Below are 26,333 nucleotides of genomic sequence, written 5' to 3' on the forward strand. Positions count from 1 at the left end.
TGAGCAGGGGAGGGTCAGAGAGCGAGGGAGTGACAGACTCTGAAACAGGCTCCAGGCTCTCAGCTGGCAGTCAGCACAGACCCCGACGCGGGGCTCGAACCCACGAACCGCGAGATCATGACCTAAGCGAAAGTCGGACGCTTAACCGACTAAGCCACCCAGGCGCCCCTTCATACTCTTTTTACACAGAGATTATACCAATCACATTTCCAAGTGTACACATTCCCAACACAGTACACAGGTATTTCCTTTTCTCCACGTCCTCTCCAACATTTGTTATTCCTTGTCTTTTTGATACAACTAGTCCAATTGCTGTGAGGTGATATTTCATTGTATTTTTGGTTTGCATTTCTCTGGTGGTGAGTATGGGTTCGGCTTTCTGCTTTGTCCAGCAAAACTGAGGACAGCGTAAAGGATTACTCATGACTCCATGCAAGTCAAAAGAGGTGAGAGGGAGGCTAAGGAAAGTTGCTCTCAAGCTCTCATATTTATTAGGCATACATTCCAGGGAAAACACTGCACAATATATCAGTGGTTACATGCCAGTAAGAACATATAGAAAGCATGCAAAAAAAAAAAAAAAAAAAAAAAAAAAAAAAAAAAAAAAAAAAAAAACATGTTCCCAAAACTACAAAAGAGCAGATGCTGAAAGTAGGGTGGAGAACAAAATAAAATATCCCATAGATAACATGGTTTAAGGAATTCATGAGCACAGGCAGGACCCAGACCCTAAATACGCATTAATTAGATACTGGTCAGGTGTTTTCAAAAGGGCCAGAAAGCAATATAATACATTCCCTATAACCTTCTTAACCAGGATATAACCATTTGATTTCCCACAGTTAAACATCTTTTCATATTCCTGTTGGCCATCTGTATGTCTTCTTTGGAAAAATGTCTATAAAATTGTTTTCCTCTCATAATTTACTTCTCTGTGTGGCCTTTTTCTTCTACTTAGAATACTCCCTATAACATTTCTTGTAAGACACATATAGTGGTGATGAACTCTTTCAACTTTTGTTTGTCTGGGAAACTCCTTATGTCTCCTTCAATCCTGAATGGTAACTTTGCCAGGTATTCTTAGTTGTAGGGTTGTTTGTTTGGTTGGTTTTTCCCTCTCAATACTTGGAATATATCAGGCCACTTTTTCTGATCTGTAGAGTTTCTTATGAAAAATAAGCCAATAGGCTAATAGGGTTTCCCTGTGTGTGACTGTTTGCTTTTTTCTTGCTGCTTTTAAGATTCTCTCTTTCTGACTACTTTTTGCCATTTTAATTATTATGTCTTGGTGTGGGCCTCCTTGGGTTCATCTAGTTGGGGGTTCATCTGTTTTGGACTTGGATGTCTGTTTCCTTCCCCAAATTCAGGAAGTTTTCAGCTCTTATCTCTTCAGATGAATTTTCTGTTCTCTCTCTTTTCCTTCCTATATTCTTCTATAGGGATTCCTATAATGTGAATGTCAGTACATTTGATGATGTCAGAGTACCCCTTAATCTATTCTCCTTTATTACTGCTTTTTCTTTTTGCTGTCCAGCTTGATTAAAGATTTCCATTGTACTGTTTTCCAAATTACCGATCTGTTCTTCTGCATCCTCTCTTCTTCTGTTGATTTCCTCTACTTTTCATTTCACTTATTGTATTCTTCAACAGTAAGTGCTTTTTCCCCCCTGTCTCTTTGTTGAAATTCTTACTTGAGCCATCACTATCTTGTCATGTCCAGTGAGTATCTCTATGACCATTACTTTGAACTCTTTATCAGGCATATTGCTTATTTCTATTTCACTTAGCTCTTTTCTCTGTGATTTTTGTCTTGTCCTCTAATTTGGGGTGCATTCCTTTGTCTCCTCATTTCGTCTAAATCTCTGTTTGTTTCTATGGATTAGACAGGTCAGCTGTGTCTCCTGGTCTTGAAAGTAATTGTCTTGGTAGAAGTGGTCATGTGTTGCCCTATAGCCAATCTCCCTTTGTAACCAGAACCAGGTGCTGCTTTTGGGCTGCATGCACTCTCTTATTGTGGCTTACCCTCAACTGTTATGCGCATTCTAGTGAGTAAGGCTGACACTCAGCCCAACTGGCTGCAATGACCCACTTCACCTGCTGTGAGTGTACAGGGCATGGTTTGTTCCCAGTGCTGCTAAGATGCCTGGCTGTCGCTGCCATGAGCTTGCTGGTGGATGCAGCCAATGCTCAGCCTGGCTCTCTGCGTGCTAAAAGGCAGGGCTTGCTCCCTGCACAGCCAGCTCAAAGGTAAGCCTGCAAGAACTACAGGTGTGCTGGTGTATGGAGTTATTGCCACCCCTTCCCAGGGCAGGAGTCACTTTTGAGGGGTACTGGTCCCAGATAGGGCTGCTTGCTGGGTGTAGCAGGGTAGCAGTCACTTTGGATGGGTACCTCCTAAGATGAGGGGATTGGGCAAGCAAGTCCGTAAGGGAATCCCAGGGCAGGACACATGGTGATAGTAGATGGAGAGTGTTAACATTGTCTCCTACCAGCATCCAGCTATCTGAGCTGGGAGAAGGCAAAAAAAAAAAAAAAAAAAAAAAAAAAAAAAAACCCCCCCCCCCCCTTTTTCCCAGAANNNNAAAAAAAAAAAAAAAAAAAGTACCTGCCAGCCCTTTTGTTCCAGGCAATCACCTATAGACCCCTACTCCTCTTGCATATGTCCTCAGTTAGTCAGCAAATCTCCTTCGTGTATACCCTAAGCACTTTTCAATTCCTGCTTCCCTGTGGTATCTCAGGCAAAGCTTTTTCACATGCTAGCTCTTTAAGGGTGGGGACTCCACTTCTGTCACCCTCTTCCTCTCCCAAAGCTAAGTCCCACTAATTTTTAAAGCTTCCAGATTTAGGGATGCCTGGGTGGCTCAGTTGGTTAAGCGTCTGACTTCAGCTCAGGTTATGATCTCGCAGTCTGTTAGTCTGAGCCCCGAGTCGGGCTCTGTGCTGACAGCTCAGAGCCTGGTGCTGCTTCAGATTCTGGGTATCCCTCTCTCTGTCCCTCCCCCGCTCATGCTCTGTCTCTCTCTGTCTCTCTCTCTCAAAAATAAATAAAAATGAGAAAATTAAAAAAAAATAATGCTTCCAGATTTAAAGCTTACTGATCTTTTAAATGTATGGTGAATAATCTTCAACAAAACAGAATAGAGTATCCAGTGGAAAAAGACAGTCTCTTCAACAAATAGCACTGGGAAAGCTGGATAGGGACAGGCAAAAGTATGAACCTGGGCCACTTTCTTTCACCATACACAAAAATAAATTCAAAATGGATGAAAGATGTACATGTGAGAGGAAACCATCAAAACCTTAGAGAAGGAAACAGGCAGGAATCTCTTTGACTTCAGCCACAGAAACTTCTTTCTAGACATGTCTGTGGAGGCAAGGGAAATAAAAGCAAAAATGAACTATTGGGACCTCATCAAGATGAAAGGCTTCTGTACAGCAAAGGAAACAATCAACAAAACTAAAAGACACTGACAGAATGAGAGAAGATATTTGCAAATGCCATATTAGATATATCCAAAATCTATAAAGAACTTATCACACTCAACCCCCCAAAAAGAAATAATCCAGTGAAGAAATGGAAAGAAGACATATGATCTCCAGAAGGCACTGGAGCATATTAGAGGTCTGGGAAGGTTTTGTCTTCTCCCTAAGATTCTCAGACAGGATTCTAAAATGTGAGAGAGTGTCAAAATTATGTGAAACTGGCTACATGTCTTGCACACTCAAGTCATATTTTTATTTACTAGCAGTATGAAGCAACATGCGTCCTGTGAAGGTAAAAGGAATTCCGAGTCATTTTTGCTTTTGCATTTTCTCTCCTCCTTCCAGGGATATTCAGATCCCACAGACATGAGACCTCCTACTATCCGTACAGCCACCTTGGCAATGAGGTGCATCTTGTTTGATTTCTGGGGCCACAGCAGCCACTTCCCTGACCTGTGGCTCAGGCTCCAGTGACAGTTCCCTGGACATCTGCTCTTCACTTGGCTGATGCTGGCCATCTGCCCATTTTGCTTGGGATCTTTTAGATCTAGCACTACTCTTAGATCTAGCACTACTCTTTTTTTTTTTTTTTTTTNCATCTGCCGATGGACACTTAGGTTCCTTCCATGTTTTAGCTATTGTGGAGAGTGATCTAGCACTACTCTTACCCTACTCATACCCCCTGAAGAACTGATGGTCTCCTGATGATCTCCTGGATTGTATTGTGTAAACGCATCACCTCATGTTCCCCTGACTGAGCTCTTATGTTTATATCCCTCATTTAGATCCATAAACATGGAGGAAAGGAAGCTACTCAATCAAAGATAATGACCAAGCTACACACTAACTGCAGGGAGAGCACAACTAAGGAGGACCATTTATCTTGCCCACATCAGGCTTTTGAGTGGTTAAAGTGGGTGGGAGTCTTTTAAGCATAATGGAACAGTAAATATAGGAACCACAGGATCAACGTGAACCTGGTTATACAATTTCTGTTGGAGTAATCCTGGGTAGTGGCAAGTGCTCTAAATCAGAAGTCAGAGTGCCAGAAACCCTGATCTCAGCTGTTTCAAAGCATAAAGCATACTAGATAATCTGGACAAACCATTTAAATTCTCTTCTGTGCTCTGAGTTAAGTCAAGCATATCTGTTATTCTTGCTTCATGAAGAGGTGTCGGGTTGACATTAAATATCAACAGCTATATAACTAGAGCAAATTAAAATCCATAAATCTGTGTGTCAGAGTGGGTGGTAAACTTGGATGGTTGTTAACATTAGTCTCCTAGGGAGCAGCCAAACCAGAACTGTAAATATTTATCTCTTAAAGGCTCCCTAGGGCAGAATTGAGCAATCCTGGACCCAGTCATACACACAAAGTTAAAACGGCTTCTCCAGCTGTCCTCATGTAAGACATAGAAAGTATTGTTAAGGCCAGTTCAGTAGAGCATGATCAAGGATGTTGGAAGGATTCTTATGTGCTTGTGAAACAAATCTTGATTCTTACATGGACAGACAGACATGTTTAAATATGCTTAACTTCCTGTGTGGGACAGCACAAATGAGACTGTGGAGGGATCCACAGTGTAATCAGCTACTACTTTCAATGGGCACCAGTACAATTGCCCTGGTACCTGCTCTTTCTGGCACCATTTCTATAAATTCAAGAATCCAAATCCCAGATGGATTCAAATTTGTGACTATAAGCTATTACTCTTATTTGAGAGTTAATATCATTGTCCTGCCTACATTGTATTTGAGGTTCCATCGGCTCGATTCAAATTTTATTGAGTACCTACAATGTACAAGATACGCACTTGAATCCTGGCAACTGGGTTTTGATGACAAGGCTCACATGGTAACTAGGCAGTCTCAGCTTTTCAGGAATGATGACCCTCAATCGCTGAAACGTTCAGTTTCATCCAGTCTTTTCCTTGTCATGTGTTTATTGTATATGTACTATAACTAGACTAATAAAGTCTAAAGACATTAAAGTTATCTAAACTATACCAAGGATTTCATTTTCCCTCCCCCATTCTGCATGAACTGATAACCACAGCTTGTGATCCAGGTGCCCCCTTAAGGTGGAGCTGGCATGCCTGATTCATTCGCTGAAATAAGCAGAAGATTGTGTTTGCAAGTTGAAAGCACGCAGGCAACTTAAGCTGTGTTTTCTTTTGGCACAGAGGGGACGCACCCCAGGTGTATACTGGTGGCTCCAGAACAAAGCCTCAACACTCAGCTTACGGGAATTCCTATGCATATTGAATACAGTCTTTAAAGGTATGAAAACATTTCAAAATGGTGCAGGTGGGGGAACAGGTAACATTTTTTCTTGGGTACCACAACTTCTAATGTCTGTGTATAAACAGGGAATCTAGGGTAGGTGTTTCTAGGGGAGAGTAATTTGAAAGATGGAAAATTTTTAGAAAGGCAGCATTTAATGATTTTTTAAAATACTTCTTTATTTTTGAGAGAGAGAGCAAGAGCAGGGGTGGGGGAAGGGCAGAGGGAAATGGGGACCGAGGATCCAAAGTGGGCTCTATGTTGACAGCAGAGAGCCTGGTGCAGGGCTCAAACTCATGAACCATGAGATCATGACCTGAGCCAAATTCAGCCACCCAACCAACTGAGCCACCAGGCACCACTAAGCAATCTCCTTTTAAAATACAACTTCAAGTTCTTGCACAAAGACAGAAATTAAGTTGTAACAATGGAAAAACACTGAAGTTTATAAATCTAAGTTTTAAAATCTTTGTAAGCTTCAGTGGTACTAGAAAGGCTCGTGAAGACAAGAATAAGGAGCGTAATCAGAATTGTAATAAGGATGCTGCAAAAATGAAGCTACATTAAAAGGGCCTGGAGATACTATGCTGATCACAGTCAACATTTGCCAAGATGTTTTGTGACTACGTTTTGTGTTTAAGGGAAGAGTATAAGAACCCTGTCAGGTGAAAAACTAGCCTGGAGACTTCCCCTCAACAATCCTGTACTTTCCTGGCCATAACCAAGTTCACGCTGATCCTGTGGTTCATATATTTATTGTCCATTATGCTTAAAAGACTCCCACCCATTTTAACCACTCAAAAGCCTGATGTGGGCAAGATAAATGGTCCTCAGTTTCATAGAGTCCATGACAAGTTGATAGCCAAAGATGGCAGTTGGCGGGATAGTAAAAGATATTGGGGTAGGAGTGAGGCAAGGTTCTGTGCTGGTAGAAACTTACTGAGGATGAAAGAATCAAGAGTTATAAATTTTCTATGTGTTTCTGCATTTCTTTTCTGTGTGTGTGTGCTTGTTTTATATTCTCTCTTGCAGGATCCTAATCATGACAAGTATGAAAAATCATAAGTCACTGTTGGTACTATTGTTTGTATTTGCCTCCTGGATCACGTTTATGGTTTTCCAAAACTCCACAAAGGTAGGAATCTTCTTTCTGTGTCTTACACAAGTATATTTTTACTTCCTACTTCACCTGTTCTAGGAAAGTCCAAACAACCAGAGTTCTACATCATAGTATGAGAATTTGAACAGCTTACACAACCTTGAAAAACTAACGTATTTGATAACCTTTATGTAGCATGGGAGAGGATAATCGTGTGTGTGTGTGTGTGTGTATACACGTGCATGCACACATTCTTCCTCTGTCACATACGCACCTGTAATGATTTTCTCCCAGTGTGTAGCTTGTTTGTTCATCTTCTTTAATGAAAGTTCTGGACCTTTTCATGTTTATATAGTAAAATTTGCCTTTCTTTTTAAACAGTCAATTCTTTTTGAGTATTAAGAAACCCTTCCCTACTTCAGTGTCAGATTATTTATCTAAATATTCTTTTTAAACCTTTAAAGGTTGCTTTAGACCTTTAATACTGTGATGGATCTGAGTTTTTTCTTGGCTGATTTTTGTTTGCATGTGGATGATCACCTTTTCCATTCTTCTTAATTTGTAGTTGTTCTGTGCCGATTTGTTACAACATTTTTTGTCATATGTCAAACTTTCTGATAAGTACAGGCCCTCCCCCATTTGTACTACTCCTTTGACCAATGTATCTTTCCCACATCAATACTACATTGCTATAATTAATAATAATTAGCTTCATAGTTACTCTTGAAAACTTATAGGTCAAGCTACCCTTGTTAATCTACTTCGCAAGGCTCCTGGCTGATCATGGCCCTTTACTCTTTCTTTATATGTTTTACAGTTGGTCTGTCAAAATTGATAGGAAAACCTTAGTTACATTTTATGTGCGCTATATTAACCATGTAGATCAAATTGGGAAAACTGACATGTTCATAATATTTTGCGCTTTGGCAATATGTAATCCCCATTTATTTAGGTCTTCAGGATCAATCAGTAAATTTAAAAATGTCTGTATATGTGTCTGATATATCTTTTATTAGATTTATAACTAGGCACAACTTTATAATTTTTTGTTGCTCTTGTAAATAGTGTTTTTTAAATACATTTTCTAATTCCTTGTTGCTGATAGAAAGGAATACAGTTGACTTTTGCGTATTGACGAGAAAGATGTTGTTTTCCACGATCTCTGATTCATTAATTTATGGATGCAAAGATCACCTGGCATGTCTCTGAAGATAGAAATATACTTGTTTTAAAGTTCTGCTTTGCTTTTTCTTTTTCTTTTCCTTTGTTTTTTCTTTATTGAACTTCATACCTTTTCTTTCACGAGTTGGCTTTCATAAAATTTTTGCTAAGAAGGTGTGTACCTTCTTATACTTAAGATTCTATGGTGGCCAGGCCTCTGAGGACTGTTCCCTGGTTTCTCCAGCATGTTTGTAGCACAGCTGCAGAGAGTACTCAGGGCAGTAAATGGTCTGCGTTTGTCTAGAGCATTGACACACAAATAGGGTCCTACCCTATACCCTCAAATAGCTATAGTTTTTACTCACAGTAGAGTATGGAAGTCCCCATTTCTAGCTGCCTGGGTGGGCACAGGTGGAAAAATAGGGAAGTGCTAACCATCCCGGATATGTCCTCCTACGGGCCATTGTTTTACCCCTCTTACCCTCTCATGACCTGAGCTGAAGTTGGACGCCTAACCAACTGAACCACCCAGGCACCCCTAACATAGGTTTTTAAGTTTCTAATTATTGTGGATTTCTTTATCTGTCCCTTTAATTCTGGCAATTTCTGTTTCACATATAAATACATGTATGTGTCAGCACATGGACATTTATGATTGCTATGTTTTCTAACAAATTGACCCTTACCACTATTAAGTGTCCATCTTTATATCTGGGTAAATGCTTTCTCTTGAAGTCTATTTTATCATTAATATTAGCTTTTTTATGCTTAAATGGTATATTATTTTTCATCCATTTACTTTCAGTCTATAGATAACTTCATACTTAAACTACATTCTTGGTAGACAGCAAATAGATGGGTCTTGCTTTTTTATCTTTAGGTGCACCTGGCTGGCTCAGTCAATAGAGGACATGATTCTTGATTTTGGGACTGTGAGTTCAAACCCCACATTGTACTTAGAGATTACTTTAAAATAAAATTTAAAAAATATGTTTATTCAACTTATTGGTTTTTTTAATGTTCATTTTTTCCCAATTATTTATTTATTTATTTATTTTATTTATTTATTTTTACAAATAGTTTATTGTCAGGTTGTTTTCCATATANGCGCAGAGCCTGATGTGGGGCTCAAAATCACTAACCATGACCTCATGACCTGAGCCAAAATCAAGAGTCAGCTTGACTGAGACACCCAGGCACCCCTAGTCAACTTATTGTTAATGAAATTAATGAGTAGGTTTAAATCCACCAACTTGCTGTTTGTTTTCTCTTTGGCCCTTCTGTTCCTCTTTTGGGATGAATTGAATTGTTTTAGAATTTCCTTTTAGCTTCTTTATAACTTTTACAGCTATAAGGGTTTGTTTTTTAAGTGTTTCCTTTAGGGAATATTATACACATTCTTTTATAGTTAATATCATGCTACTTCATGTAATCTGTAATAACATTTACTTCCATTGACTCGCCACCCTATTCTTATTGCTGCAGTTGTCATATTATTACAAAATTGGTTTTTACTTTAAATAATCACATGCATTTTAGGGGTGCCTGGGTGGCTTAGTCAGTTGAGCATCTAACTTTGGCTCCGGTCATGAACTTACAGTTTGTGAGGTCAGGCCCTGCATCAGGGCATGAAGCCTCCTTTGGATCCTCTGTGCCCCTATCTCTCTGTCTCTCCCCTGCTTGTGCTCCTTCTCTCTCAAAAATAAGTAAATATTTTGGGGCACGTGGGTGGCTCAGTCAGTTAAGCATCCGACTCTTGGTTTCAGCTCAGGTCATAATTTCGCAGTTCATGAGATTGATCCCCCCATCAGGCTATGCACTCACGGTGCAGAACCTGCATGGGATTCCTTCTCTCTTTCTCCCTCTCTGCCCCTCCTGTGCTCGCATTCTCTCTCTCTCAAAATTAATACATAAACCTAAAAAAATTTTTAATAATTATATTCATTTTAGAGAAATTAGGAGACAAACACATAGTATTTTATATTTAGCCCTATAGATACCATTTCTGGTGGTGGTCATTCCTTCCAGAAGATCCATGTTTCTATTTGTCTAATTTCCCTTCTGCCTGAAGAACTTGAGTTAGCACCCCTTATAATGCGAGTCCATTGCTATTCCTTATTCCAAATTCAACTTCCCTCTAGTATCAGTCTGCTTGTGGTCACTCTCCAGAGCTTATGGAAAGGATTTTCTTTGTTTTTGGTTTAGAGTTTATTGTTATCTGCAAAATTGGTCTAACACAAGTTATTCTGCCTTTATCGAAAGTTCTGAGATAATACTATAATTACTGTGATTACCATTTTTATTTGATAGGTTAATATTTTCTTTATAGAAACATTTTTATTTATCAAACAATGGAGAAAGTAATAAAAACACTAAGTGAATACCAGGTACCATGCCCAATGCTTTTCATGTGTTAGCCCATTAATACAATAACATATCAGATGTTTACTTTTATGACTCCGTTTTTTAGATGATGAAACTGATCAACAGAGAAATTAAGAAACTTAACCAAGATTGTGCAACTAGTGGGTGACAGAGTCTGGTTTTAATCCAGGCAAATATCCCTAAAAATGAGCTAGCCAGTGTAGTAAGCATTTTGTAAGACTAGAATTCTCATTCACTGCTGCTTCAGGCACAGACTGGTGCCACATTTCTGAAAAATTATTTCCCAGGGGCTTGTATTAAGAGCTTCAGGAGTATTCACCACATTGGACCAATAATTTTCTGAGTTCTTAGCAAATAACCTGGATTGTAAAGACTTACACCAAAAGGTGTTCTTTGCAGAATTATAAAAGTTGAGTGTAATAAATGTCCAAAAGATGAAAATAGGTAAACTGTTAAGTTGTATCCATAGGCTGGAATACTATGTGAGCCAACGACATGAGGTAAAGTTTTTAACATTTTTTTTTAAGTCAAAATTCATTAGTAATATTCAGCTTCTTCACAATCATGTTCAATCGCATACAGACACCAAAATGTTAATAGCAGTTATCAGTAGTTGGCATATTGTCACTGATTTATATTCCCTATACAGTTTCACGTCTCCCATTTTTAATAATCAATGTTATTTCAGGGGCACCTGGGTGGCTCAGTAGGTTAAGCTTCTTACCTTTGATTGCAGCTTAGGTCATGATCTGTGAGACTGAGCCCCACGTTGGGCTCCACACTGACAGAACAAAGTCTGCTTCGGATTTTCTCTCTCCTTCTCTCTCTCTGCACTTCCCCGTTCACATGGATGCTCCCAGTCTCTCTCTCAAAATAAATAAACTCTAAAAAAAAAAAAAAAAGAAAGAAAGAAAGAAGGAAGGAAGGAAAAGCATTTTATAATCAGTTACTTTATGATTAGAAAATAAGCATTGTTATAAACCTATATTTATTATCTATTAAGTTAACTGAGACAAGCTGAAAAATACTAATATCATAAAACATTTAAGCAAAGTATAAAACATCAGGGGAAAAAAAATCACATTTTACATAAAAGCCCCATGCATCTTAAACATGTTCTTAAGAATATTTTTAATGACTGAATTCTAGTTTTAAGAGTATATCATAATCTTAAATATTCTTAAATATAATAATCTTAAATATAATAATAAAACAATAAACATTTGTGTGCTATGCAGTTAAAAAACATTTTCACGTCTTCACAAATGCCCAGTGAAAGTGCATTTAAAAAAAAAACTTTTTAATGTTTATTTTTGAGAGAAATATCATGAGTTGGGGAGGGGCAGAGAAAGAGAAAGACACAGAATCTGAAGCGGGCTCCAGGCTCCCAGCTGTCAGCACAGAGCCCAGCGTGGGGCTAGAACTCACAAGCTGTGAGATCATGACCTGCGCTGAAGATGGATGCGCAACCAACTGAGCCACCCAAGTGCCCCAGTAAAAATGTATTTTATCATGACCACCTTAGGGAAGAAGATCCTAGAAACCAAAATAGATGAGCCAGTGAAAAGTGGAGTTCTGCACCAAATTTGAGGAACCTTATTTTTCATGCAACATATATGATAATCTCCGTATCATTTTATTTTAGGTTTTGCATCTGCTATTATTCTATAAAGGATCAATGTTGGTCATCCTACCAAAAATTATCATGTTACATAAAAACATTTTCTATGTTCTTTATTCATTATCATCTCAGATATGGACTACACTTAAGATGCCCATCTCCCTCCATCACTGGAATTTTATCATGAAGCCTTCATGTCCTGAAGTACCACTGCATCCAGTGGCTTCATCAGCAGAGGCTGAGCTAAGAATAAAGAGAATCATGGAGAAACTAGACCAGCGGATCCCACCCAGACCTTTCACCCGCGTGACCACCACCACAAGTGCTGCACACAGCACAGCCACCATCCTCCACCCCCGAGGTGCCTACTGCAGGGGGGATCAGCTAGACATCCTGCTGGAGGTGAGGGACCACTTGGGACACAGGAAGATATATGGCGGGGATTTCCTGAGGGCCAGGATGTCCTCCCCAGCTCTGAAGGCAGGTGCTTCAGGAAAAGTGACAGACTTCAACAACGGCACCTATCTTGTCAGCTTCACCCTGTTCTGGGAGGGCTGGGTCTCCCTGTCTCTCCTGCTCATCCACCCCAGTGAGGGGGTGTTGGCCCTCTGGAGGGCAAGGAACCAAGGCTATGACAAGGTGATCTTCACGGGCCAGTTTGCCAGTGGCACCTCCCACGTCAATACTGATTGTGCCCTGGTTCTAAACTCAAGCACTGAGCTGTGTGAATACCTGGATACTCAAGACCAAGAAGCCTTCTACTGTGTGAGACCTCAGCACGCGCCCTGTGCCGCACTCACTCACATGCATTCCAAAAACAAGGATATTTCTTACCTTAGCAAACAGGAATGGAGACTCTTCGAAAGGTAAGTAATTCTTTCCGGAGACTACCTGGGAGAATATCATAATGATTTAACCTACGTGTTGATCCAATGAAAGTGCTATGACTATGTCAGTTTTGGCACTCTATAAAGAGCCATTTTAGAAAAGATCTGTGAATTCATTTGGGGACAGTGTTTACTTTCCAGTAGTCCCCAATCTTTTTGAATATTTAACTCTTATCATTGAAACAAAAAGAAACACAAATAGAATAAAAGCTAAAAGGGAATGAGAAATACTCATGTAACTAAATGCTCAAATATATTCTTACCTCCATAAATTACCTTGCACACTTTCTGGGTATCTGCACCCCCTGGACTGGTAAACACAGAAAAGGAAAATTAATCAGTGGCCTAGAACTGTGAGCACAGTAGTCAATTATTAGAATTAGGAAGTAACTGAAGCAATAGATAATGTGGCTTCTTGATTTCCTGATCTTGGAGGTCACCTGCAGATTATTTCCTGTATTTGTCTCTTCAAGGTCAAATGTGGGTGTAGAGATTATGGAAAACAACACCATTAGTGTCTCCAAATGCAACAGTAGGTTCTCTTTGTGATAATGAGTGGTGCTTAATACTAAACCCTTTTGTTTGTTTGTTTGTTTGTTTGTTTGTTTGTATAGACACATCGAGAAGAGAAAGAGAGAGAGAGTTGAGTGAGTGCAGGGGAGGGGCAGAGAGAGAGAGGAAGAGAATCCCAAACAGACTTCATGCTGTCAGCACAGAGTCCAATGCAGGGCTCAATCCCACGGATTGCAAGATCATGACCTGAGTTGATCTCAAACGTCAGACACTTAACAGACTGAGCCACCCAGATGCCCCAGCACTAAATCCATTTAAAGCATTTCTTTCTTCTGGTGGACTTGTTCATTGTTACCAGTCCCATTGGTACTCTGCCCATCAGGCTTCTCTGTGGCGAGCCAACATATCAGTTACCCAAGTGAATAAATGATTGGAATCACTAGGATATCATAAACCTGTTTTAAGAAATGTAACTCATCATTAATCTATTTATCAGGCAACATATTACCTGATCATCCAACACAATAACCTTCAAATATCAAAATTCTCTCCCAACTTACACCTAGGTATTTACCCCTCTACACCACCACCATCATCCCCTTCCCACATCACGAAGAACCCAAAAATCACCATCTAGAGGTTTTCAGCCTACCATCTGAGAGTTTGTTCATTAAAAAAAATGGGGAGGGGGTGCCTGGGTGTCTTAGTCAGTTAAGGGTCCGACTCTTGATTTCAGCTCAGGTCCCAATCTCACGGTTCATGAGTTTTGAAACTCTTGTCGGGCCCTGTGCTGATGGCACAAAACCAGCTTGGGATTCTCTCTCCCTCTCTCTCCCCCTCCTTCACTTGTGTGTGTGCGCTCTCTCTCGTTCTTGCTCTCGCTCTCGCTCTCGCTCTTTCTCTCTCCCTCAAAAATAAACTTAAAAAAAATTAATTACAGTTCCCCTCTTGGTTTTTGCTGCCTTTCAAAACATTCTAACATAAAATAGCACCTCCACACTTACATTTATTAATTTCTCTTCAATTTCTTTGACTTCAAATATCTGAAGAAATCTCTCTTTCAAATGATTTAAGGCAAAATCTTTTGTGTCTCTGTAAATTCAGCATCAACAGATTGATAATTGCTGCTAAACTTACTCACACTGAAGTTTAAACATGTACCTAAAAGAAGAGATGTCATTTTTTGCCCAAATACGCTCATGCCACGTGCTAAAATATTAAACTACTTTTTTCGTTGGTGAACATTCACCAAGAGCCACTCGGATTCCCAGACTCCTCACAAACCACTGGCTCATGGGTTGATGCCTGGCCTATTTTGGATCTCCAGAACTCTACTCCAGCCTGCAGCCTTTTCCATGTGAACTGCCCAAGTGCCAACACAAACTAGTTCTTAATTATTTTTTATGTTACTCTGCATTTAACACAAAGGATTTATGAGTATTTTTCTTTTTTGCTTCTATTAAGTGTCTCTTTTCTTAAAGTATAATTGACATGCGCTTTCCTATTATTTTTAGTATATATCCCAGTGATTTGATATTTTTATACATTAAGAAATGATCCCCATGATGTCCAGTCACCATGCAAAATTATTACAATGTTACATGTACTTTACACCCCATGACTTGTTTGAGTTTCAACTGGAGGTTTGTACCTTTTAATCCCCTTCACCTATTTCACCTGCACCCTAATCTCTCCCCACTCTGCTAACCAACAGTTTTCTGTATCTATGTGTCCTGTCTTGTTTTGTTCATTTGTTTTCATTTTTTAGATTCCCCATATAAGTGAAATTATAAGGCATTTATTTGTCTTCTCCTGTTGGACTTATTTCCCTTGGCATAATACCCTCTAGGTTCATCCATGCTGTTGTAAATGGCAAGATCTCATTCTTTTTTTATGGCTCACATTCCTGTGTGTGTGTGTGTGTGTGTGTGTGTACACATAAATATATACACACACATATACATTTTGTAAATATATATACCACACACACACACACACCTTTTCTTTATACATTCATCTATTGATAGGCACTTAGTTTTCTTCCATATCTTGGCTGGTGTAAATAATGCTGCAGTAAACATAGGGGCACATATGTCTTTTCAGGTTAGTATTTTTAGTTTTTTTCAAATATCCCGAAGCGGAATTAGTGATTCTTCTGCCATTTTTAGTTTTAATTGTTTGAGAAAACTCTAGACTGTTTTCCATAGTGGCTACATCCGTTTACACTCCCACTAACAGTGTGCAGGAGTCCTTTTTCTCCATATCCTCAACAACACTTGTTACTTTTTGTCTTTTCCATGATAGCCAGTCTGACAGCTGTGAGGTGAGATCTCATTGTGCCTTTGATTTGCATTTGCCGAGTGATTAATGATGTTGAGCATGTTATCATGTGTCTGTTGGACATCTCTATGTCTTCTGTGGACAAACTATGCAGGTCCTATGTTCAATACCAGGTTGTTGAGGGGCGAGGGTTATACTAAGTTATTAAGTTCTTTATATATGTTGGATAGTCACCATTTATGATTATGATTTGCAATTGTCTTCTCCCATTCAGTAGTTTGTTGTATTGTTTTGTTGGTTTCCTTCACTGTGCAAAAGCTTTTTATCTTCATGGAATCCCATTTATATATATGAACTTTTGTTGCCTTTGCCTTAGGAAATTGTTCCCCGGCAGTATTGGTAAAATCAGTGTCAAACGGGTTCTGCCTTCTAGGAGTTTTACGGTTTCAGGTCTTACATTCAAACCTTTCAATATATTTTTAACTTATTCTTGTATATGGTATCAGATAATGATCCAGTTTCATCCTTTTACATGTAGCTGTCCAGTTTTCCTAATGCCATTTTTTTTTTAATTTTCATTTTTAAAATTGATTTATTTATTTAAATTCAAATCAGCTAATGTACAGTGTACAGTTGGTTTCAGGAGTAGAAACCAGTAATTTATCACTTCCATATAACACCCAGTGCTCATCCCAACAAGTGCCCTCCTTAATGCCCATCACCCATTTAGCCCATCCCCCCACCCACCTCCCCTCCATCAACCCTCAGTTTGTTCTCTGTATTTAACAGTCTCTTATGGATTGCCTACCTCTCTGTTATCTTATTTTCCTTTCCCTTCCCCTATGTTCACCTGTTTTGTTTCTTACATTCCACATATGAGTGAAATCATGATATTTGTCTTTGTCTAACTTATTTCACTTAGCATAAGACCCTCTAGTTCCACCCACATTGTTTCAACTGGCAAGATTTCATTCTTTTTGATCACCAAGTAATATTCCATTGTATATCTACACATCTTCTTTATCCATTCATCAGTCAGTGGACATTTGAGCTCTTTTCATACTTTGGCTATTGTCAATAGTGAGGCTATAAATATTGGGTTCCATGTACCCCCTTTGAATTAGTGTGTGTGTATATATATATATATATACACTACATATGTATATGTGTATATACATATATATACATGTATAGTATACATATATGTACATATGTGTATATATATATATATATATATATATACACTTTTAAACTGATAGTTGCTTAAGTTCAAATGCATTGTAAAACACTACATTTTTGCTCCCCCCATTTGTAGTTATAGTGGCCTAGCCTGTTTTTGTATTTAACTTTCATGTTAGTTCTTTAAGTGACTGACTTACTACCTTTACTGCCTTTTGCCTTTACTAATGAACTTTTCACACACACACACACACACATACATACACACACACACAGAGATGGCCTATTGTTTTCTCTTTAAAAAAAAAAACACCTTTATCATTTCTTGTAAGTCCAATCTAGTGGTGATTAACTCCTTTAGTTTTTGCTAGTCCAGGAAACTGTATATTTCCTTCAATTCAATTCTGAATGATAACCTTGCTAGGTAGAGTAGAGTATTCCTTATTGTAAGTTTTTCCTTTCAGCACTCTAAATATATCCATCCACTCTCTTCTGGCCTACTAAGTTTCTGCTAAAAATCAGCTGATAACCTTATGGGGTTTCCTATGTATGTGATTATCTTCCTCTTCCTTATTTAAGATCCTCTTTTTGGGGCGCCTGGGTGGTTTAGTCGGTTAAGCGTCCGACTTTCGCTTAGGTCATGATCTCGCGGTTCGTGAGTTCGAGCCCCGCGTCGGGCTCTGTGCTGACTGCCAGCTCAGAGCCTGGAGCCTGTTTCAGAGTCTTTGACTCCCTCTCTCTCTGACCCTCCCCTGCTCACGCTGTCTCTCTCTCTCCTAGAAATAAATAAAACATTAAAAAAAAAAGATCCTCTTTTTATCCTTAACTTTTGCTATTTTAATTGGCATATCATGTCTTGGTGTGATTGATCTCTTTGGATTCAACTTCTTTGGGACTCTCTGTGCTTCCTGGACCTAGATGTCTATTTCTTTCTCCAGGTTAGGGAAGTTTTCAGCCATTATTTATTCAAATGAATTTTTCTGCCCATTTCATTCTCTCTCTTCTTCTTCTGGGATCCCTATAATGTAAGTGTTAGTATGCTTAATGTTATCCCATGGCTACCTGAAATTATCCTTTATTTTTTATTTTTTAAATTTATTTTAGTGTTTATGTCATTCAGTTTGGGTGATTTTCATTATTCTGTCTTCCAGATTTCTATCCCATTATTTTGTTGTATCTACTCTACTGTTGATTTACTCTAGTGTATTTTCCATTTCAGTTTGTATTCTTCAGCTCTCATTCTTTTTTACGTTTTCTAACTCTTTAAGTTCTCCATCCTTCCATTTTGGTGAGCATCATTATAACCATTACTTATCTCTGTTTTGTTAGGGTTTTTTTTCGGGGGGGGGTATTTTATTTTTTCATTTGGAACATAATTCTCTGTTCCTCATTTTGCTTGACTCTCAGGGTTTTTTTCTATGAAATAGGCGGAATAATTATGTCTCTCAGTCTTAAAAGTGTGGCCTTGTGCAGGAGCATCCCCTGTGTGTAAGCTGTGTGCTTGATGGCTTTGGTAGGATGACTGGGGCTGGAGCAGGCATGGGTCATGAGGTTTCAGGGTGTGTTGTGCAGGGGCCACCCTGGTGAGACAGCTGGACCTGGAGTGGGCCTGGGTCAGTGGCTCCTATCACACACAGTGCCTTGCCAGATAGTGGAGTCTGGAGTGGGTGCATGCCAGGGAGCTCCTGGTGCATAGCATGCCAGGGCAGTCTAGGCCACCTTGGCAGGATGGCAGGCTCAAGCATGGCCTGTAGGAATCCTGTGGTATGCCACTCTGGAGCCCCTTGGCAAGACAGCTGGAGCTGGGGAGGGCACACACTGGAGGGTTGGGAGTGAGGTGGTTCCTCTAGGGACAGCTTGAACTGTTGTGAGCTAGGGGCCCAGGACTTGCTTGGGGACAGCTCTAGGAAGTTGGCTAGAGCCCTTGGACTCTGCTCCCATCAATGCTATTAAGGTGGAAGGAGAATGCAAAAAGTGGCACTCATTGGCATCTCCAGCCCCAGAAAGAGTTTCAGTAGCTTCTTGCCTATTTGGTAGATGATCTGGGATTGGTAAACAGATTTTCTTTACTTATAGATTAGTTGCCTTTTAAATAGCTGGTTTTTGCTCTGCCCTAGGACAGACAAGTCTCTATGTGGGCCCCTCCACAATTTCCCTCCCTATTGCAGGTTGCTTCATTGGGAATGTGGCTCCTATTGTTACCAGGCCTCCATCTTTTTTGCCCTTCTCCACATAGTCCCTCTATCATTTGTCATGCAGAACTTTTCAGTCAGCCCTCAGTTTTTCAGGAGGAATTGCTGTATATGTAATTGTAGATTTGGTGTATTCATGGGACAAGTTGAGTTCAGGGTCTTCCTATGCTGCCATCCTGGACCCTCTGTTCAAAGAATTTAGTTTGATGATGGCATTTAAGACATTGTGACAGACTGTGGCAAACTTGGGGTAAAGAGGAATAAAATGTCAAAATACATGAGTTCTTATTACTAAGCAAGTATTGATCACTTTCATAGAAATGCAAACAAATACTTAAATTTTACCCAGAATGTTCTTTTACTTGGGGAGGGGAAAGGGATAGAAAACATGTTCTCTATAATGAATGTTAATGGGCATCACTTAGAAAATTTATATCAGAAAAAAATTTTTACTATAAAATAGCATTTACACTTAAAGGATGATGTTTCTTTTNCGAGTGCAAGTATGGAGCTCCTTACTTCTCCGCCATCTTGCCCTAAAGGATGATGTTTCAATAAGATTTTTCACCTCCCTCATGACCTATTAAGAGGATACTTAGAAAAGATAATAGATTCTTAATAAATACTGATGAATAATGTGGTATTTTAGATCTATCTTGCTGATTCTTTTGCAGAAAAAACAGTTCCAATGAAAAAGAAATGTGAGTTTGGAATGGCATCCACAGTCCCTGGTGGACATGTCTGGAAAGACACATGGAATCCTGTCTCCTGTAGTTTGGCTCCAATCAAAATGAAAGAATGCCTAAGTGGAAAATTCATATATCTAATGGGAGATTCTACAATTCGCCAGTGGATGGAATATTTCAAAAACAGTATCAGCAGTATGCCACAGTCTAACCTATTATTCATCTTTCTCTCTTTATTTTTTTAAATAGTTTATTGTCAAGTTGGTTTCCATATTGTTAACACCCAGTGCTCATCCCCACAAGTGCCCTCCTCCATTCATATCTCTTAAAGAAATTACTTTTTACTTCAAAGGAACACTGAGAAATGTCCCTTCTTCATATTTCCTAATCACAACATACCCAAAGTTTTCAAGACATCATTGTATTTCCTTTAAAAGAATATACTTATCTGACTCGAAGGGAGCAAGTATAGAAAAGGTTTATTACATTCCTAACCCTGCAGAATGCCCTACTGAATGCCTCAGTTTGTAGCCAGCATGCTCAGAAAATGGTTAACAGAGCTGAAAATAACATAAGATATTATCATGCCCATTGGCATGATGCATAAGAGTGTGGATTTTAGATCCAGTTGCCCTGGAAGCAAAATCTGGCTTCTCCATGTTCTACCTGGATAATATTGGGCAATTTACATAACTACTGTCCCCCTCAGTGTCTTCATCAGTAAAATGCAGATGAAAATAGTACCCACCTGGTAAGATGAAGTAATGCATTTAGAACTGTTTGTCACATAGTGAAGTTTTCTTTGTATCATTACATGAAAAGAGAGATGACAGCAAGGTGATGACTTTGTGTCAGTTAGAAATAGGCCAAAAAAACTCATGTCATGATCTCACGGTTTGTGAGTTCAAGCCCCACTTCTGGCTCACTGACAGGCAACGCAGAGCCTGCTTTGGATCCTTTGTCCCTCCTCTCTCTGCCCCTCCCCCAATTGTGCTTGCCCCAAAAGAAATGATTATCAAAAAGAACAGGAAAAAAAAAAAAAAGAAATAGGCCAAAAAACCCCATGCTTTTAAGTATTAACATATATAAACGCCACTTAGGAGCCATGACCTTTGGCATGTTACTTATTGTCTGTGTATCATTTTCCTCGTCAGTCAACTACACATATTATTTGGTAGTTATAAATACTAAATAAGATAATAGTTATAAAATGTTTAACACATTTCCAGGCACACAGACAGAAAGAAAGTGTCTAGAAAACTTCAACGCAGTTATCTAACATCCAGGTTGGGGCTGGAATCCAATGGCTAGAATCTTAGTCCAGTTCTCTCTTTATTAAACCAAGAATGGACCAAAAATAATTCAGAATTTACTAGTAGAATTTAGCACTCTTACCTGTAAAACTATTACTGTCTACCCATTGTGTCCTGGGGTCTGGCTGTCATCACTGGGGACAGTGCACCTTATGTGGCTCCATTATGGCCTTTCTGACATGATGCCACTCTTGTGATCTCAACTTAGAAGGGAAGCTATTCCTCCCAGTATTAAGAGAAAATCAGTAGGGCCTTGGCCCCGAGCAGTATGTGGAATTCCCAACAGAAGGGTACAGTTTTAAATTGTGACCTCTGAACTCCTCCACACCTCAATTTGGTGGTAATCTTTAAAAAATTAAGGATCTGCTGGTCATCTCTAGCATAACATCTCTAGCATAACATCAGTGGGTCTCTTAGGTTATAGAAAGTACTGAATTACCAAGTTACCTCCCTTTTGTCTAATCTTTTAAATTGCAGCAAAATGTCTGTTGCATATTTTGTTAAAAGTTAAATCTTGGAGCATGCTTTTGGAAAGGAAATTGAAATAAATTAGCAGCAGAATGAAGACAATGATACTGCCATTTTCCTTCAGCTAATGCTCCAGTGTCTTCATTTTTCAAACCCCCTGGGTTAAGACTTTAAATGTTACCCTATACTTCAAAGATAGCCCTGGTTACAAAGCATTAATAATCCTCTTATCCATATTTTCCTCAGAAGTTCTAACTACAAAGCAGCTGGCACCGACAGTCTGATAAAGGCCTAATTTATAGGATGAAAAATTGAAGGACTTCATTTTATTCTATTCACATTATATTTTCATAAATTCTAAGATTGCGTAGACTGTTTACACAAGAATTAGGAAGAACTTCAAGTTCAAGTGCAGATTCTGTCACTTACTAGCTGTATAATCTTGAACAGGTCATTTCGTCTCTTGGTAATTAAATAGCATGGCAATTACATTGTGTGGTGTGTGTGTGTGTGTGCGCGTGCACGCACAGTAGTTCCCCCCCCCCCCTTATCCGTGGTTTCACTTTCCACAGCTTGAGTTTCTCACCATCAGCTGTGGTCTGGAAGCAGAAGATCATCTTCTTGACATATTGTCAGAAGGTCAGTAGTAGCCTAAGGCTATGTCACAGCACCTGCATCATTCCCCTCATTTCATCTCATCATGGAGACATTTTATCATCTCATATCTTCACAAGAAAAGAAAAAGGATGAGGGCAGTACAAGATATTTTGAAAGAGAGATCATGTTTATATAACTTTATTCCAGTATATTGTTATAATTATTGTTAATCTGTTACTGTACCTAATTTATAAACTTTATCATAGGTGTGTATGTATAGGAAAAAACATAGCACTGAACTGTATATGTACTATCTGCAGTTTCACAGTTATCCACTGTGAGTCTTGGAATGTATCCTCAATGGATAAGGGGGACTTGCGTGTGTGTGCTTGGGGCGGGGGGGCACACTTTGAGGTGAATGAATATATCCAAATAAATGTTTTGTAAACTATGAAGCCATTCACAAATGAATAGCAAAACCATTATTATAAATGGCATGCTCAATACCATTCTAAGCATAGGTAAAGGAAACGCAGAAGCGTAGAATATAATTCCAGTCTTAAGGAAACCGCGTATTTGGTTTATTTGGTTTTTGAAATGTAAAGACTTCGATTAGTACTTTCTCTGTCCTCAAATAAGCTTAATCTACAGTTCACAAAATGTACAAAAATAATACCTAAAAAATTAACTCCACCAGGTTCCAGTGAAGTTACTTCAATGCTTTCCATCTCCAGTCAATTTGCTGCCGCATGGCTCTACAAGGGAGTGTATATAATTTCTTATCTGCATAACACTTTTGATTCAAATAATTTTCAAAACTATTCTTTCATTTGAACCAATAATCAATCATGATTAACTTATTGTAAACACCAAACCTTCTCTTCTGTCTTTATGATCCTTTATACTTTATACTTCTTTCATTTTGGGATTGCCTGTTTGTCATCAGCACTGAAGTCGGTGGATCTGCATGAGTCTGGAAAATTTCGACACCAACTTGCTGTGGACTTGGATAAGAGTATCAACATTCAGTGGCAAAAACATGGTTATCCTTTGATTGGATCATTGACCTATTCGGTGAAAGAAATTGAGTACATTGCCCGAGTCATTGACAGAACTGGAGGAGAAAAAAACACTATCATTGTTATTTCTTTGGGTCAGCATTTCAGACCCTTCCCCATTGACGTTTTTATCCGAAGGGCTCTCAATGTCCACAAGGCTGTTCAGCGTCTTCTTCTGAGAAGCCCAGACACTATGGTTATCATCAAGTCAGAAAACATCAGAGAGATGCACAACGATGTGGAAAGATTTAGCGACTTTCATGGCTACATCCAGTATCTTGCCATTAATGACATTTTTCAAGATCTCAATGTGGACATCATTGATGCCTGGGATATAACAATTGCATATGGCACAAATAGTGTCCACCCACCTCAATCTGTAGTCAGAAATCAAATTAATATATTGTTAAACTATATTTGCTAGATAACACCTCTGAAATTTATCATTTATCAAGTGTTTGCTGCCATGTTAGATACTGTGTTTGACTCTGCTCCCCAATCAGCGTGAGATAATCTGCACTATGGCTAATCCATAAATCACCCATTCAACCAAATCAATTATTTCTAATCAGGCTTCCACTTGAGAAAAAAAAAATGTAATGCTCATGAAAAGGACCTATACTTCTTGATCAGAGTCCTGCAACTCTTTACAAATAGAAAGTCAATACTCCTAATGGTTAAAATTTCTGATTCATAGAAATTCAGTGCAATAAAGCCATACAACAAATATTTGGAGAAAGCGGTCCCATTTTCTTGTCTCTACCATGAAAGACAAACTCAAGATAATTTCCAAGTGGCAAGAGAAGTCTTGTGAGATAACTCTCCATGCCCTTAGTCCTAGAAGAGCAGCAGAATTCCAAGGAAGGCCCCCTGGATACTAAAAACCTTTGATTCTTCTCTCCATTTAAGAACTCTTACTGCTAGGTGCTAACCTGATTTGATAGAATTTATTCTCCAGGAATATAAAATAATTGGTGAAAGCACAGAGCCCTAGCATTCAAGAAGCTGAGCTTCCGTCCTTTTGTTGACAGTAATTTTACAACTTTGGATAAGTCACGTAAGCTCTCTGGGTCTATTTCCCAAATAAAGGAGTTAGTCTAAGATTTGTGATTCTCCAACCTTGCTCTGTACAGATCTGGGTGCTATAGGTGGTACTTCAGGTACTGCTTAGAGGAATAGGACTTAGAAGAGGTGGCCAGTGGCCAGGCTACAAGTTTGGCTACACCATTTCAGCCAGCATATCAGCTGTGTTGACCTATATGTGTGCTGGATTTCTGGGAGGACTTTGGATTTGAAAAAGCTCCACTACTTAAAACTGTTTGAAAACCGATAATCAAAACATTGGTTTCTGTAAACTACATATGTAGGCTTAATATTTTAATCTCCCTCACTTGCTTTTTAACAGACCTTCCCAAAACTTAACCAAAAAAGAATGATTGATAGAATTTCAGTTGAAAGGGGAAATACCATGATCATAAAACAACTGGACATCATATTCTTCCTTAATTTTTCACTCCAAACCATGCCCCAGATAGTACAGAGCCTCTAACCTACTCTAGCTACTTCTAAGAAAGAACAATTATAATAGAAACATCATAAATCTATTTATCCACTTTCCTCTGAGTAAAGGATAATAAATTTTCTACTTATCTGCCCATGAACAAGGGTTCACAGTTCAGTGCCCGGTACACATTCAGATGATCAAAAATATTATCCATCATGTTCCAGGAACTGTTCTAGTCTTTAGGGATAAAGTGGTCACAAAGGCAAATGAATTCTCTGCCATCAAAGAATTTGTTATAATGAAGAAATAATATAGATCTAAAATAATTTTAACCTGCTAAAGTGGTATAAACAAAGCATATAATGTTCTGATGGCATGAGGATGATGGAGGTGACAAGGACAGTTAGAGAAAGCATCTCAGAGGGGAGAGCACTTCAAGTAAGATCAAAATAGTGGAAATGAGGCATCCATGAGAGAAAGAGGGACAGAAAAAACGACGATTGCAAAACCCATGAGACATAATGGAGCTTGGTTTATTTAAGGAACAGGAGATCATTATGCTTGGAGTATTGTCAAAACAGGAAATATGGAGGGAGAAGTTACAGAGGAAGGGAGGAGCCAGATCATATTTGGCCTTTGTAACCTATGGCAAGGACTTTGAATTTTATCCTGATTACAATTGGAAAGCGTTAGAGGGAGGGAAAACAGAATGAAGGAGAACTAGAGTAAGAAAAGAGAATGCAAAGGAGGGAAGGAATGGTTACCGTAACTCGGGTAGTACCATAGATTGTTCCATTTGCTAAGGTCAGAATGAACAAGAGTTGTGAAGCCATGGAAACCTGGAATAGCATGTGTTGTTTTCTCTTAATAAAGTGATTTTCCATGACCACTCTTCTGGTGAGGTGAGAATGCATAAGAGGCATTGGAGGTCTTGTTAAAGGGCAGATTTTTAAAAGGAACACACAGAGGGCTATAATTTTAGAACAGAGACTAAAAATTAGAATGTAACCTAGAGATGTTTTTAAGAAAAGAAAGAGAAATATGTTTGTACTGTATAAATCCTAAGAGAAAGTGTAAGCTCAGATAGGACAATACATTCAGAACAGCTCTCAGAAGTTTGCACTTTTGGTTCTTCCAAAAACTGAATCATCATGAACATAGAAGCAACTGTTGCTATGCCTCCTTGACATTCAGGCCTCCTTGACATTCAATGTGGTCATTTCCTGTCTGAGATGATTGCCAGGTGTGTACACAGCAAATGCAAGTTGGTCTTCACCAGGATGAAAAGGGAAAAATGATTGGCATCCAGCCTTTTGGATAGAATGGATTCTTACAGATGGAACTACTCCTGAAAGACAAAGAGGTACATATTTCCAAGGGAAACCATTATCAAGAGGCAAGGGTGTTAAAGAATATTCTGAGAAGACACTGAGAAGGTGAGTGTCTCTTAATTACATATATGAGGACCTTTCCAAGGAGAATGTTTCAAAAACTGGCATATTCTAAGTACCACTTAGTGCTGAATTCCTGTAGTTATAATCTCTCTTGTCACTGTATCAGTCTGGATATAATTAGAAGGTAGAAACGATGCAGTGAACTAGACTGAGGAAGTCCCATATAGAGA

General features: G+C 38.9%; 1 protein-coding gene across 1 annotated transcript; it reads left to right on the forward strand.

The window, feature by feature from the left end:
* Positions 1–6,808: 6,808 nt before the first annotated feature.
* NXPE4 (neurexophilin and PC-esterase domain family member 4) lies at positions 6,809–23,773 on the forward strand. The gene is made up of 5 exons (XM_077780524.1): positions 6,809–6,901; positions 12,165–12,898; positions 13,393–13,451; positions 19,758–19,964; positions 23,094–23,773. Exons 1-5 carry the CDS (start codon positions 6,809–6,811, stop codon positions 23,627–23,629), a joined length of 1,629 nt encoding a protein of 542 aa, XP_077636650.1. The 3' UTR covers positions 23,630–23,773.
* The last annotated feature ends 2,560 nt before the right edge of the window (positions 23,774–26,333 follow it).

The sequence above is a fragment of the Crocuta crocuta genome, unplaced genomic scaffold, assembly GCF_008692635.1.
Source record: "Crocuta crocuta isolate KB4526 unplaced genomic scaffold, BGI_CrCroc_1.0 scaffold374, whole genome shotgun sequence".
NCBI lineage: Eukaryota > Metazoa > Chordata > Mammalia > Carnivora > Hyaenidae > Crocuta > Crocuta crocuta.

What these genes read in the sequence shown, in the direction of transcription:
- NXPE4 (XM_077780524.1), top strand. Translation starts at nt 6,809, where the DNA reads ATGACAAGTATGAAAAATCATAAGTCACTGTTGGTACTATTGTTTGTA. An exon ending in GAATGGAGACTCTTCGAAAG is followed by an intron (nt 12,899 to 13,392) that starts GTAAGTAATTCT and finishes TGTCTCTTCAAG; the next exon opens with GTCAAATGTGGGTGTAGAGA. An exon ending in TAGTGTCTCCAAATGCAACA is followed by an intron (nt 13,452 to 19,757) that starts GTAGGTTCTCTT and finishes ATTCTTTTGCAG; the next exon opens with AAAAAACAGTTCCAATGAAA.